Source organism: Petromyzon marinus, chromosome 80 (assembly GCF_048934315.1).
Source record: "Petromyzon marinus isolate PM22_M1 ecotype Great Lakes invasive population chromosome 80, UKy_Petmar_22M1.pri1.0, whole genome shotgun sequence".
NCBI classification, from domain to species: domain Eukaryota; kingdom Metazoa; phylum Chordata; class Hyperoartia; order Petromyzontiformes; family Petromyzontidae; genus Petromyzon; species Petromyzon marinus.
Genome location: NC_133746.1, coordinates 5,510,831 through 5,526,275, shown reverse-complemented (window position 1 = coordinate 5,526,275; position 15,445 = coordinate 5,510,831). Strand labels below are relative to the sequence as shown.

Sequence of the window (15,445 nt, the reverse complement as noted above, 5' to 3'; positions counted from 1 at the left end):
ACCAGTACAAATAATCTTCACCGGTATTCGGGGCCGTGAGCAGGCATTGTACTTGGGTAGCTGGGTTCTTAGGGTGGTGTACTAACTGCTGTGCCGTGGCTCACCCACATTGACAGCGATGCCACACAATCGCCTACTTCTGGAACTGCCGCCATTGAAAGAGGCCTCATTTCCTATCCACCCTCTTGGAACCAAGTTCAGCGTAGACAATCATTGAGGAACACAGCCTCGCAGCCAAGTCGCATTCAGACAATACACCACTGAGTTGTTGCCTGGGTCTAAATGTTCACAATGTGTGGGGAATGCCACTTACTGGACGAAGACGAACCTCGACCCAGGCCCGTCCACGCAGCTCTGCAGATTTAGCATCAGGAGAAGCTGGCAACCTCCAGGACCTGGAAGTGTTGAGTCAACATGACAACCAGCGTCACCTAGTGATCTCACAACTCCAGCTGAGCAGGGCTGTAATGAGTAACACTGCATGGCACCATGCCACATGAACGACGACGTTAGCAGAATCAGAACTTATAATGGGTTCAGAAACAACCTCTGATTTTCAGCAAAGTGATCTCTGAAAGGCATGAGATTGGTAATCATAACCCACTGTGCTTGAGGAAACTAGTGTTTAGCCACAATAAAAAAATGTTGAATTTCGTAATGTCTAAGCCACTCTTCTATTGCTACTGCCATGGTTAATGGTCCGTGAACTTCACACGTTTATTACTTCTACCCATGTTGAGCACTGTCAACCAGGCTGCGTTCTCATCATTTGGAGTCTAACCACAATGCCTCTTTCTACTGCTTCAATCGCTCCGCTTGACTTTGCAATGCACTTCCGTCTCCTTTCCCAAGAGCGTAAAACCTTGCTCACTTCAAGATGGTGACTCGTATCGATTACAATGTACATGTGTAATGTTGGCCTTATTTCGCACCGTACGTAGCTGTGGTAATTCGAGGTGCAGCTCAGATTACAATTCTGAAAGCGCTGCTAGTTGTCAGTCACTTGACATTTGTTCTTTCAGGACTCTGATCAGCAACTGTGTTTCAAAAATAATCGGTTTGGAATATCTTCAAAATATTGTATTTAGCAAACACCTCCCATGTAGACCATTGGCGCAAGTGATGTTATCATGCACCTATGAAGGCCAGCACGACACACAAGGGGCTGGGGATGGCCTGCACCAGGCCCGGCCAACTTTGTCTCCCCATTGGCAATGTTTACACACTGCATCAAATACTGGTGGTAAGATGTTAACTCACTCGCTTGGTATGCGGGAGGTCATGGGTTTGACCCTGACCTCCGTATATTTGGAGTTTGTATCTTCTCCCCGTGATTGCGTGGATTTCTCTATGGGTACTCCGTTTTTTTCCCTCCACATTAAGAAACGTGGTTTTATAATATTTTGCTGCTATACATTTACACGTTATAATCCACTTCGTTGAACTATCATTTGGGGCCAGGTTTGTTTCTGAAACAAATCGATATACCTCAATGGGACTTACATGTCAAGATAAAAAACAGATTAGTTTATTACACAATTGGGGCTGAGTCAACCTACAGGACGCCCAGGACCAGTTCAGATAATTGTAACGGGTGTTGGTGGCCATGAGCGGGAATTGAACTCGGGCCGCTGGGTTCGGAATGAAGCACGCTAACCACTGCACCACCGCTCCCCCACATTGACAGCGATGCTACACAATCGCCGACTTCTGCAACTGCCACCAATGAAAGAGGCCTAATTTCCTATCCACCCTCTCAGAACCAAGTTCTACGCAGACAATGATTGAGGAACCCAGCCTCAGAGCTGAGCCGCATTAAGAAAATAACCAAAGAGTTATTTTATTGGTTTGTTATTATTTTATTATTTCCCTTCTATGTGACTTTACCGAAAGAACCAAGACGATAACTCCCTGCAGTCACAAAAGCTTTAAATAGAAATTTAACCTAAGAGTTGTTGCCTGCTGTTCCCTGGGTCTCTAAATGTGCACAATCGCTACCACAGGTTTGCAGCTTTTAGCGTGTGGTGAATGCCACTTACTGGATGAAGGCGAACCTCGACCCAGTCCCATCCACCCAGCTCTGCAGACTTAGCATCAGAAGCAGCAGGCAACCATCAGGACCTGTAAGTGTTGAGTCAACATGACAACCAGCTTCACCCAGTGATCTCACAACTCCAGCAAAGCAGGCCTGTAAATAGCAACACTACATGGCATCACGCCACAAAAGCAATGACAGATTAACACGCAGCAGGCTTTCGTGACCAATATCATCCGTAATTGTTTTTTTTTAAATGTGTCGTTAAACCCGCCACTACCTGACACAGCCGACTAGTAAGGGTTGTCACGTAAACAGAACATGTCAATGCGTCACTGGTACAGCACACCGGTGTGCTGTACTAGTAACGAATTGGCACACCGGTTTTATAAAAGCAACGTTAGCAAACTCTTTGGTTCTTTCAGTAAAGTCACGTAGGTATAAAATAAAATACCTGATGACGGATGCTTGTGTTGCGACCGAAACGTCGTGATTTATTTTATACCTACGTGACTTTACCGAAAGAACCAAAGAGTATGGATCATTGCAGTCCCGAAAACTGTAGATCTAGATTGACGTTAGCAAAATCAGAATTTGTAATGGGTTCAGAAACAGCCTCTGATTTTCAGCAAAGTGATCTCAGAAAGGCATGAGATTGGTAATCACGACCCATTGTGCTTCACAGCCAATCATCTCGCTGTAACAAGAGCCAAAACGGTGCACCAACAGATTAAAAACAGTAACACATCTCTGCCACGGAGTAGTCGATAGCAGAGGACACAAAGTGCATGGAGACGAGGTGATGAAATGGGGTCGTACAGCAGACTGCGGGTGACACCCACTAAAGGAACGCGGTGGCCTAGAAATGCATTCAAAGCCGAGTCCCAGGGTAAGATCACAAACTTTTGAATAAAAATTAGTGTCTCAGGCTTGCTTACAGCCCTAATCTGTGTAGTTTGCCAGTAAAGCACAAACCAGTGATGCAATACTTCAACAGCACCGCACACTGAACCTGTCTGTTCACATATTAAGAGGTAATTTAGCGTATAATCATTATATACTTTTCGAGTAAGAATGTGACAGTAATTAACAGCTAAAAAGAAAATAATTAATTTACTTTCACTCGAGCTGTCTTTCAAACGTGGGAACTGGGTGACACGTGGTGGCACAAAGGAGCTAATTCTTGCAATGACCGACACGAAACAGACGTAGATCACCTTAACAGCTGCTAAAAACCAGTACCGATGGAATAGCGTTGGGTGGGTTCTGGTAACGGTGGGTTACATCGCTAAACCGTATTGCTTCTGATTGACATTTTTAACATTGCTTTATCTTACCATATAAGGCCCCACTGCACCATGCATCTCTTTTATCGGAAGCGACCTGGCTATCACAAACTATACGCTCGACGAAAGTGGCTTATCATTATCACACGGAGGTTTATATCAGCAACCAAATACCCTTAAACGCGTGCTTCTAAATGTAGAGGGGGAAAAGCGGAGGACCCGGAGAAAAATCTACGCGGACAGAGTTTCTTAGTTCATAGTTTCATTTATTTGGTATAGCCCTGTGAGCCATTCGGCTCTTGAATCGGGTGCAACCGCAACAAACAAAAACATGAACAAGAAAACATCTCGAAGTGACTTTGTGCATGTGCAAACAGAAAATCCAGGAAAAAACATCAAAATATTCCTGAAATAGCACCGTACACCAACGCTGTGCAAAAATCCCAGTGGGATGCAAGTCAAACAAGAAAACTTAGATTAAGGCCATCAGTCTAACTCCGTACTACAATAAACAAAAAATATTACTTAGTAACCAAACATGATTAACCAATCGAATCGGGTGTTAAACACGTTCAGCTTTAGTTAAGATCTATTTAAAACCTCAGCAGAGAGAGAGAGCGTCTACGCTGGCCGGGTTTAAGTCTCAATGGCCGGCCACGCCGACGAGAGGGAGAAATCATCGCGCCCGCGCGTCGGACTCGCCTGGCTCGCCATCGGCCTTCCCACGCACCCGCAACCCCATCCCGCCTTTCCGCCCCAGCCGGCTGCCGCCCAGGCCCTGCCGCCCGGCGCGCCGGCTCGCGGGATGGACGCGGATCGCGAGGAGAGAGCGAGGGACCGGCGGGAGACGCGCAGCGACGCTCCATCGCTCCACGGGGCGAAGCTTGCAAAGAGACCGGAAGAGGGTGCAGGGGCGTGGCGGAAGTGACGACACCGAGGGGCGAGCTCGGCGGACATTGCCAGCTCAGAGGTTTCTGATTGCCTCCGCACTTTGCCGACTGCAGTAACAGTGCGTGACTGGACGTTTTGTTCTTATTTAAATCGTTATTTTGGGTGTGCGTTACCGGTAAGACAATACGCAACAATAACGGTAATCATTAAACAATTGGAAAGTTCGCGCGTGTCACGCATAGATGCCATCAGATTGCGCCAGGATATGAACAGAAGCTGCAGGTTGAAGGCCGGAGCGAGGCGAGTTTTCACGCGAGGAGTTCTCGAGACGAACGGTGAACGTCTCGCCACGAACGTCACATTTTGGTGGTTTTCTAACCGGTAAATGCACCCCCAGGAGCTGATGCCGCTATGCACTGGTCCAACAGCAGCACTCTGGAGTTGTCGATAGTTCCGTGCAGAGAATCAGAATGTTTATACCGGAGGAATCCGATGAGATATAAAGACCCAAGACTCGCAGAGACCCACTGACAAACACAGACCCAATGGCTAACACAGAGACCCACTGACTAACAGAGATCCACTGAATCGCACAGAGACCCACTAAGACAGAGACCCACTGACTCGCACAGAGACCCGCTGACTAACACAGAGACCCACTGACTCGCACAGACACCCACTGATTAACAGACATTCACGGGCTCGCAGAGACCTACTGCCTCGCACAAAGACCCACTAACTCATACAGAGACCCGCTGGCTAACACAGAGACCCGCTGGCTAACACAGACCCACTGACTAACACAGAGACCCACTGACTCGCACACAGGCCCACAGACTTACCCAGAGACCCACTGACTTACCCAGAGACCCACTGACTCCCACAGAGACCCACTGACTAAGACAGAGACCGACTGAGTAACACAGAAACCCACTTACAAACAGAGACCCACTAACACAGAGACCCACTGACTCCCACAAAGACCCACTGTCTCACACAGAGACCCACTGATTAACAGACACCCTTCAGGCTCGCAGACATCCACTGACTTGCACAGAGACCCACTAACTCACTCAGAGACCCGCTGACTAACACAGAGACCCACTGACTAACACAGAGAACCCCTGATTAACAGACACCCACGGGCTCGCAGAGACCCACTAACTCACACCGAGGCCCGCTGACTAACACAGAGACCCACTGACTCGCACACAGGCCCACAGACTTACCCAGAGACCCACTGACTTACCCATAGACCCACTGACTAACACAGACACCCACTGACTCGCATAGAGACCCACTGACTAACACAGAGACCCACTGACTCACGCACAGGCCCACAGACTAACCCAGAGACCCACTGACTTACCCACAGACCCACTGACTTGCACAGAGACCCATTGACTTAGACAGAGACCCACTGACTAAGACAGAGACCCACTGAGGTTCACAGAAACCCACTGACAGAACCACTGACTCACACAGACACCCACTAAAACAGACACCCACTGACTCACAGAAACCAACTTACAAACACAGAGACCCACTAACAGAGACCCACTGAGTAACACAGACACCCACTGACAGAGAGACCCACTGACTCACACAGACACCCACTAACACAGACACCCACTGACTCACAGAAACCCACTTACAAACACAGAGACCTACTGAGTAACAGGGACACCCACTGACAGAGAGACCCAGTGACTCACACAGACACCCACTAACACAGACACCCACTGACTCACACATAGACCCACTGACTAACACAGAGACCCACGTACTCACAGAGACCCACTGACTCGCACACAGGCCCACAGACTTACACAGAGACCCACTGACTTACCCATAGACCCACTGACTAACACAGACATCCACTAACTCGCATAGAGACCCACTGACTAACACAGAGACCCACTGACTCGCACACAGGCTCACAGACTAACCCAGAAACCCACTGACTAACACAGACACCCACCGACTAACACAGAAACCCACTGACAAACACAGACCCACTGACTTGCACAGAGACCCATTGACTTAGACAGAGACCCACTGACTAAGACAGAGACCCACTGAGGTTCACAGAAACCCACTGACAGACCCACTGACTCACACAGACACCCACTAACACAGACACCCACTGACTCACAGAAACCCACTTACAAACACAGAGACCCACTAACAGAGACCCACTGAGTAACACAGACACCCACGGGCTCGCAGAGACCCACTGACTCGCACAGAGACCCACTAACACAGACACCCACTGACTCACAGAAACCCACTTACAAACACAGAGAGCTACTGAGTAACACGGACACCCACTGACAGAGAGACCCACTGACTCACACAGACACCCACTAACACAGACACCCACTGACTCACAGAAACCTACTTACGAACACAGAGACCTACTGAGTAACACAGACACCCACTGACAGAGAGACCCACTGACTCACACAGACACCCACTAACACAGACACCCACTGAGTAACACAGAGACCCACTGAGTAACACAGAAACCCACTTACAAACAGAGACCCACTAACACAGGGACCCACTGACTCCCACAAAGACCCACTGTCTCACACAGAGACCCACTGATTAACAGACACCCACGGGCTCGCAGAGACCCACTGACTCGCACAGAGACCCACTAACACGCTGTGTGTGTGTCCACCTCGTCCCGTATTGTTGCGTGTGGATTGTGAAATATGCATGGTCCCTTAAAAGAGAATGCACTTTCGTGAAAATGCATTTCTTTGCCTCAACAAATTCTAACATTTTTCAACCATGTTTGTTGTGTATTGCAGGTAGCAAAGCATGGAGCTCCCGAGTGATATCCTACTCTACATTTTCATCTTCCTCTCATTGGAAGACCGACTTTCTGCATCGTTAGTCTGTAAACAATGGGCCCGTATTTTCACTTCAGCACAACTTTGGAAGAAAGTCACAGTCAGGTAGAAATTGCTACTCTCCTCACAAATTTATTATCCACCTGTGTGTTTGTGAACGAGTAAAGTAGACTCGATTATCCACGCTAATGATGGGGAGGGCAGCTGCAGATATTTCAAAATTGCGGATAATCCAAAAATATCCATTTTCCGTGGATCTCGGTGCTAAAAAAACACTAATATAGGTATACATTATGTTTAAGTCGTACAGTTTTGTAAATTAAAACTCAAAAAAATAAATGACCGGATAAGTCACTCAAAATAAAGCACAACTGACGATTTTGATTGTTGCACTTTCGATTGAGAACGAATCCTAATGATCGACTGATCGATGCACGTGCTCAGTGATACACTTTACTGCTCCCGCCCAGCAGAAGACTCGGCCCATGAAGTGGATAGCAGAGCCACGTCAATCAACATCAATCAAACTCCGTCCACTTTTGTAAAAATATGCAACTACTGTGCTGTAGAGGCAATCACATGGATTTTGGATTAATCGGAGAAATATATTTGTTCGGTTTAAACACGTGACTTGTAATGCACATTTCCAAGCATAATATATAACAGTTTTTAGATTAGTCTTTTGAGCTTAAGGGAAAATCCATGAGTTATTAATTTGTCAAAATTTCAGGTGCGCAGTTAATCCGTGAATGGGATAAACCGTACGCGGATAATTAAGAGCCTTCTATATATGTTTATATGTATGTGAGTAAAGTAAAACCTATCCTAACTGTGTTGATGTTTCGGCGGGATGCTATGCACATCATCTTTAACCATAATTCCTACACGATTGCTCTACTTTTCAAACTCCGCTGGCTCACTGTCCATGATAGCTGTCTGTTTACATTTCTCACTCTGGGTCCATACAACCCGCCGTGGTTTTGCCCCACCTCTCATCCTCTCACTACTCTGTCCCATTCCGACCTCGACGCTCCTAAGTCTCGACCTTCCCTCTCTGTGCCTCTCACTACCCTGCGCCCAGTCTCGCTCTCTCGCTTCTTCTCCCGTCTCGCTCCCCTTCACTGAACCAACTCCCACTGCAGCACACAGAGCAACCATCTTCACTACAACATCAAGCTCCAGCTTCCATTCTTCCCTTAAAACAACCTCCATCTCTTCTCCCCTAGCCCACCCTACAGCTACTGCTACTCCCTGCCTCCGCCCCCTAGCTATGACCAGGCCTACCGCAACCCCTATCACCACCATTACCCCGATCACTACCCAACCCCTATCATGACCCCAACCCATATCACTCCCCCTACCCCTGTCACTACCCCTACCCCATCACTACCCTAACCTCAATCCTATCACTACCCTAACCCCAATCCTATCACTACCCTAACCCCAATCCTATCACTACCCTAAACCCTATCACTACCTAACCCCTATCACTACCCCTATCACTACCCCCATCAATGCCCCTATCACTACCCCTATCACTATCCCAACCCCTATCGCTTCCCCAATCCCTATCACTTCCCCAACCCCTATCACTACCCCAACCCCTGTCACTACCCAATCCATATCACTAGCCTAACCCTATCACTACCCCGACCCCTGTCACTACCCCAACACTACCCTAACTCCAACCCTATCACTACCCTAACCCCTATCACTACCCAACCCCTATCACTACCCCAACCCCTCCTTAACCATTCCCACTTGACCTCCTGTCACCATAATTACACTGCCAATTTTAATAACTCCGCTCTTTATTTTGACCACTGTCATCTGATGTACAGTTTTTATTATTATTGTAAAGTGCCTTGGACTAAGGCGCTATATACATCTACATAAGACAAGATTAATAATATTATCTGCAAAGTTTGCCTATGGTTAAATGTGTATAGAATAATTTGCTGTGCGACGTATATCCTTGAACTTAACCAAGGATAACAGAGCCCATGCTCTGAATTTTTTTTTTGCCAATAACCATGGCTGATAGAGGAGCATGATTGCGTGTGTGTGTATGAGGACCTCAAAGTCCTAGAAGGATTTTAAGCTGAAGTTTATTGGTCAAAAATGTTGAGGCAATTGCTGAAAGAGTGCTTTGTGAATTAAGCCATAATAGAGGTTTTTGGGGTTAGATCGCGTAAATATATAAATGTGTCATTAAACCCGCCACCACCCGACACAGCCAACTAGTAAGGGTTGTCACATAAACAGAACATGCCAATTCGTCAGGAATTAAAACTAGCTTCATCAGGTGACAGCCAGATTTGTGGAGAAGTCCACCTGTTTCGTTCCTTATATAGAGGCGTAGATGTGGTGACCACACTTCTACGCTCATGAGTCAATGTACATTATGCATGCATATTATGCGAGCCCATTGATCTTGTCTGAACGGTTAAAATTATTTTGATTTCTTTCAATTTCGATAGATTATCTAATTAGTCTTGGCCAGTAGTAGCTAGTTTTGCACAGAACTTCAACATGATCAAAATCAATTAAGTGTCCTTGTTAGCACACGTGTTCTGCTACTGCTAACAGTTGTATTTGGGAGTATTTAATATTTCTTTGGTGTTCTTTTAGTCTCGTGCTGATCATTCATCCTGTTTGTTCAATATAGCATTTGCCACAAGTGCAGTTAATCCGGAACACACCTTCTGTTGATAGCTTCGGTAATAGATCTTTTGTACCAGATATAATTTCTGTATTTTATGTACCGTGCCAAATCTGACTCGGATGTTTTGTTTTTCCAAACATCTGGCTAGTTTATAAGTTATACTCCTGCAATGTACGGTATTTTGATAGTTTTAATTACTTGGGCAGTTTCAATGCTCGTGTTATTTTATTTGGTTTTGGCATTCAATACCCTGCTCATTTTTGCATCATTGTAACTGTTCATTTGCAGCGCTTCTTTAACATGTTTAATTTCACTTCTTAGACTATCACCATCTGACACTTTCTTAGCCTGTTGAATGAGTGTCTTGATAAGACCAGATTTCTGTGCGGGATGATGGTGTGACTCTGCATTCAGATAGGCATCATTGTGCATTTTCTTTCGATAGACGCTGTGTGTTATTTTACCATATCCACCTCGTCTGAGCAGATTATCAATTAATGGTAGAGTTCTATCAGCTTCCACTTCCATGGTGAACTGGATGGATGGGTTTTGCGAGTTGAGATGATTTAGAAGTTCGTTAACTGTATCTTTGCTGTGTGGCCAGACCACCAATGTGTCATCCACATATCTAAACCAAGCAGACGGTTTTAGTGTGCTTGAAGCTATTGCTTTTGTTTTAAAATCTTCCATGTACAAATTCGTTATCACAGGAGACAAAGGAGAGCCCATTGCTCCTCCACTATTATGGATGATATTGGTCGCAAAAGCCTACGTGTTAAACTTGTGAATTAAGCACAGTAATTTGAATCACCCACAATCGAGGTTTTTTTAGGGTTATAATGCGTAAATATTAATAAGTCATTAAACCCGCCACCACCCGACACAGCGAATGAGTAAGGTTTGTCAAGTAAACAAAATGTGCCAATTCGTATCTAGTTCAGCACGAACCAGTGTGTTGGAGAGTAAACCCACCTCAACATTTACAGTTCGAGTACCGTGACGTATTATCAGTAATTACAACTCAGCCTTATCAGGCGACAGCCAGAGTTGTGGAGAAATCCTTCTGTTTCAGTTTTAGATAGAGGGGATACATGTGATGTCAGTACTGTGAGCCGATCAGGTGCAGAGACCAGATGGCCGGAGTTAATGTAATGATATAAATTACAATGGATATCTATTCTTGGTAAGGTTATTCACAGTTAATCAACTACATGTATGTATGTATATTATGTATATACATTCTGCATTTTTTTTTTACTGCATTAACCCTCTCCCTGATTGGCTCACAAGTGACGACATCACATTTATTCCTCCATTTAAGACCGAAACAGGAAGAGTATTTCTCCACAACTCTAACTGTCGCCTGATGAGGCTAAGTTGTGATTACCGGCAAAACGTCACGGTACTCGAATTATACATGTTGTAGTGGGTTTACTCTCCAACACACCAGTGTCCTGAACAAGTAACGTGACAAATCTTACTAATTGGCTGTGTCAGGTGGTGGCGGGTTTAACGACACATTTACGTGATCGAACCAAAATAATCTCTTATGGATAATATTGGTTGCAAAAACTCACTACGTGTTAATTTGAATCATGCACAACGGAGCTGAATTGTAAGCCAGTGGTATTCAGCATATTATGGCAGATTGGGTACCGACAAGAATCACCGGTCAGTCAAAAAGGTCGCACAGAGGCATTCTGAATGCCCTGGAGTAGTCCAACTGGACACCATGAAACACCCACGTACAGGAAGCAGGGAATTTCCATCATGGAAACGTGATGTTACAAGGGCATTCAGGACAGTAGCACAATCTCTGTCAGAGAGGAATGGTTTGATCTTTTTTTATTGTTTTTAGGTGAAACATGCGGGACTTTTTTACGTCTCGTTTTCTCTGGGGCAGAAACAACAGTGAATTATTCAACACCAGGCCAAGACTCTTAGTCCTATTTATGAGTCAGAGTGCCATTCCATTGACAGTTAAAGATGCTGCCATGAGCCACAGGTCAACTGGCTTAGTCTGCAGCCCAACCAGTAACTATTTGGTTTTGTCCGGATTGAGTTTCCAGTTGTCAGACATCCATCAGTCAATATCTGATAGACAAGCATATAGGGTGGTCAAGTCTTGCGTGTCCTGGATCTCAAGGAATATCTGAGTGTCAACGTCATACTGGTGAAGAGAAAGACCATGTGCTCTGATCAGATCTCCCAGTGGATGAATGTAAATAATTGCACAGTAGAGATGATAGACTCCAGCTTATTTTGAATGCTGCTGCTAGAATGCTTTACGTGAAGCACCATTTCGGGAGCGAGCACATCACACCCGTTCTCTTGTCCTCGCATGGGCTACCAATCAAATATCCAATTTATTATAAGGTCCTGCTATTGACCTACAAGGCCGTCAATGGGTCAGCCCCACATTACTTCCAGGAACAAACTTCCCCTCCACATGAAGCAGTCACATTCGCTCACTAGTTTTCCGCTCCTCACTAAAAACTAACTTATTGTTCCCTAGCTCACCCCACGACCCCTTAATCTCCCACTCATAACCACTGCCGTTACTTTTATCTCTTAATTTTCTCATTATATGTCTGTCACTCATTCCCCATTCATTCAATTCATTTATCATCATTTACTGTCATCAATTTAGCTTTCACAGAATTCACGCATCATCACAGATTTCCCCCCATTTCTTTCTCTCATCTGTTTCATTCACCTCATGTCCACCATTACATTCACACACGTTGTTGTACTATTGTAAATTTTTTTAAAGCACCTTTATTAAGGCGCTATATACATTCATTTAAGATAAGAAACTGATCCACGTATATAAACCACCAATGAGGTCCTTGATCTCCTTCATTTTCTTAGTATTCCGAGGTCAAGGCTCTGTTCATGGGGGTTATTCAAGCTTTTGCTAGTGCAGCTCCAAAACTTTGGAACGCGTTGTCCTCTAGACAATAAGGCAATCAGAATCTTTAGAGCTATGTAAATCTTGCCCTGAAAACTCACCTCTCTAAAATTGCCTTCCCGCACCTGAGTTTTGGTAGTTTTACCGCTGGCTCAGTCTTATTTTCCTGCTTTCCATATATGGCGCATTGGGATCCTTGAACTGAAATCCGCATTACAAAATGTACATTATTATAATACCGACCGTTTGGGGGGCTCCACACATAACTGTTGGGGCTGAAGAGGAATGAGAGCTCAGTATTATTATGAACAATAGTATATGGGAGGTAATTGTTTTCTTTCTCCACAGCTTTGTCAATGACACACAAGAAGAAGACCAAAAAATGCAAGTGATACAGAAATTTGGGAGTTTGATCAAGTCTCTGAAACTTGTTTGCAACCAGACTGTTTTAACCAACCGACGCAATGCATGCAGAGTCATGGACCACCTGGCAAATGGGTCAATGAATCTTGCCGATCTGGAGATTCAGTTCATTGGGGAAAATCCATATTTTTATTCGGGTCAAGACTTTCTCCAAAGTTTGAAGAGGCTGTTCAGCGCCGCGAGGAACATGGACGCATTGCACGGATTCCGTCAGATTGATCTTCGGAAGCTGCCCTTAACACTTGACGCGGACATCGTTTGCTCACTGGCGGATCGCAATCGCGCGGTGCACAGCCTCTACCTCAACAATGGCAGCTTGGTGTGCCTGGTCTCGCCCGAGTGCCTGCTCCGAGTAGTGAAGTGCTGCAGGCAGCTCAGCTGCCTCGGTGTGTTTCACGCAAGTCTCTCCTCAGAGGTGCTCGATGCTTTTTTGGAAGGTGACAGGAAGCCCTTGGACATGCTAGAGATACTCTGCCAGAGGATAGACAAGTACACATACGACATCCCGGGCAGCATGTGGAAGAGACTGTCAGAGCGGTACGTCGCCATGCGAGTCGCCGTTGAGTTTGATCACACGGTCCCCGTAAGCAGGATGAATGAAATCCTGAAGCCCGAGATCCCGGTGAGCACTCTGCGCTTCAAAACGTTCACGTACCTCGTGCAGCAGTTGGAATTCACTGCCCTGAACTTTGCCAAGACTCTGACAAAGTTGGAGATTCACACGACCAAATCTGAGGAGTTAAATGATGCTTTGATGACCATCGCAAAACAGTGTGTGTGTCTGCAGGAGATACTCTGCTACTGCGTATTGTCCGGCAAGACGGTCCAGGCCTTCTTAACACACTGCAAATGCCTGAGACGTTACATTTTAAAACAACAGCTGGAGCCGCATCCCTGGTTGCCAGTTGTTGTAGTGTAGTTCATAGAGACAATGCGATTTTTTGCAAACAGCAGATCAGTAATGGATATTGTGATGAGATGTTTATTTTTTGCTGTGCAGTTATTCAAGGAAAACAGTACAATAAACTATGCCCTCTTGTAGATTGCATACTTGGGGCAAATAATACATTTGATTTTACATGGATATATCAAAGCATGTTCACGTGTATGTGTTGCCACAAGGGTGTGTAGGTTAATGCAGACTTGATGCCTTGCAAAAGGTATTTATTTTGGTCTTTGAACATCTTAGGGGCCACTCTTTGGTTCTTTTGGTAAAATCACATAAAGAAAAAATAAATTAAATAATCGTATACGACATTTCGATTGCAACACAAGCAATAATCATCAGGTACAAATGAAAGAGAAAACAAACCTAGTAAACTTAGAAATATAATGAAATACAACACAGAGAGTCAGCTAACATAACAGTCAACACCCTACCTGGTTGATTACGTTCTTCCAAAGATTGATACATTTGAGAGAGAGAGACAAAACACAGACATGCAGACACAATGACAGACATAAGCAGAGAGAGATAACACAGACACAAAGAGGCAGGAGGAAGGTCGCGATGGCAGCGCTGAGTGTTGCGGGCCGCCCTGCGGTGGCGCTTCTTCCTCGTCTCTTTTCACCGTCGCCGCCTCCTCCGCCTCCTCCGCCTCCTCCGCGTCAGCGGCCTCCGCCACCTCGCTCCTGAGGTGGCTGCTCGGCCACGTCCCGGCTGGCCACGTGCGCTACAGCAGCAGCAACAAGCGGTTGTTTTACATCGAGGTTAAATCTCACGATATTCTACTTAGCCCTGACTGGTGTGCCCGTTGCTATCATCACAACGTACATCAATGTGTTCGTTGGAGAGGCGAAGCTGGCTGAGACCCCAGAGGGTTACATCCCTGAAAACTACGAGTACCATAAGCACCCCATCATGTGGTGGATCGTGAAGCACGTATTGGATCCCCCGGAGAAGAACTACGAGAAGGACATGCACCTCATCGCCAAGGAGATGGAGAAGTCCGACCATTATGCCATCGAAGCCAAAGCTCATCGCTTGATGCGGGACCACGGAGACGGGCCCTGGTCCATCATGCCTGCCCAGGACCCCACGGTCATCATCCATCATCACAAGGCCACCCCAGACGACTGAGCAACGGCCACCCCACCTGGCATTGTCCTCTCGCGCATGCCGTAGCCGTGGGGCTCCCTCTTGTTCAACCCGCCGGATCCCCGTGCCATGTCAGTGAAGACTCCGCACGTGGCCGGCGCTGTTGTGGTTAAAAAGCTGCATTTCCATTTTCACCGCGTGCACATTTTGTCCTCTGAAAAAAAAATAACACATTTGAACAGGAAAAAAAAAAGAGAGACACACACATAGGCCGTCCATAAATGACGTCACGTGATTTTGGCCGATTTTTGACCCCCCTCCCCCCCTCGTCACAC

At 46.0% G+C, this 15,445-nt stretch overlaps 1 protein-coding gene across 2 annotated transcripts; it reads left to right on the top strand.

Moving 5' to 3' along the window:
* Positions 1-4,262: 4,262 nt before the first annotated feature.
* Positions 4,263-14,138, top strand: LOC116958582 (F-box/LRR-repeat protein 8-like). Of its 2 annotated transcripts, none has more exons than XM_032981300.2 (3): positions 4,263-4,547; positions 7,032-7,178; positions 12,998-14,138. In XM_032981300.2, the coding sequence occupies exons 2-3, from the start codon at positions 7,042-7,044 to the stop codon at positions 13,989-13,991; spliced, it is 1,131 nt and encodes a 376-aa protein (XP_032837191.2). In that variant the 5' UTR covers positions 4,263-4,547; positions 7,032-7,041; the 3' UTR covers positions 13,992-14,138. The 2 variants fall into 2 exon arrangements, with proteins under 2 accessions (XP_032837191.2, XP_032837190.2); XM_032981299.2 differs by having other exon boundaries at positions 4,263-4,593.
* The last annotated feature ends 1,307 nt before the right edge of the window (positions 14,139-15,445 follow it).

Excerpts from the sequence above, each read along its gene's own strand:
- LOC116958582 (XM_032981300.2), top strand. The coding sequence starts at position 7,042 with ATGGAGCTCCCGAGTGATATCCTACTCTACATTTTCATCTTCCTCTCA. Across the intron at positions 7,179-12,997 it reads TGGAAGAAAGTCACAGTCAG|CTTTGTCAATGACACACAAG; the intron begins GTAGAAATTGCT and ends CTTTCTCCACAG.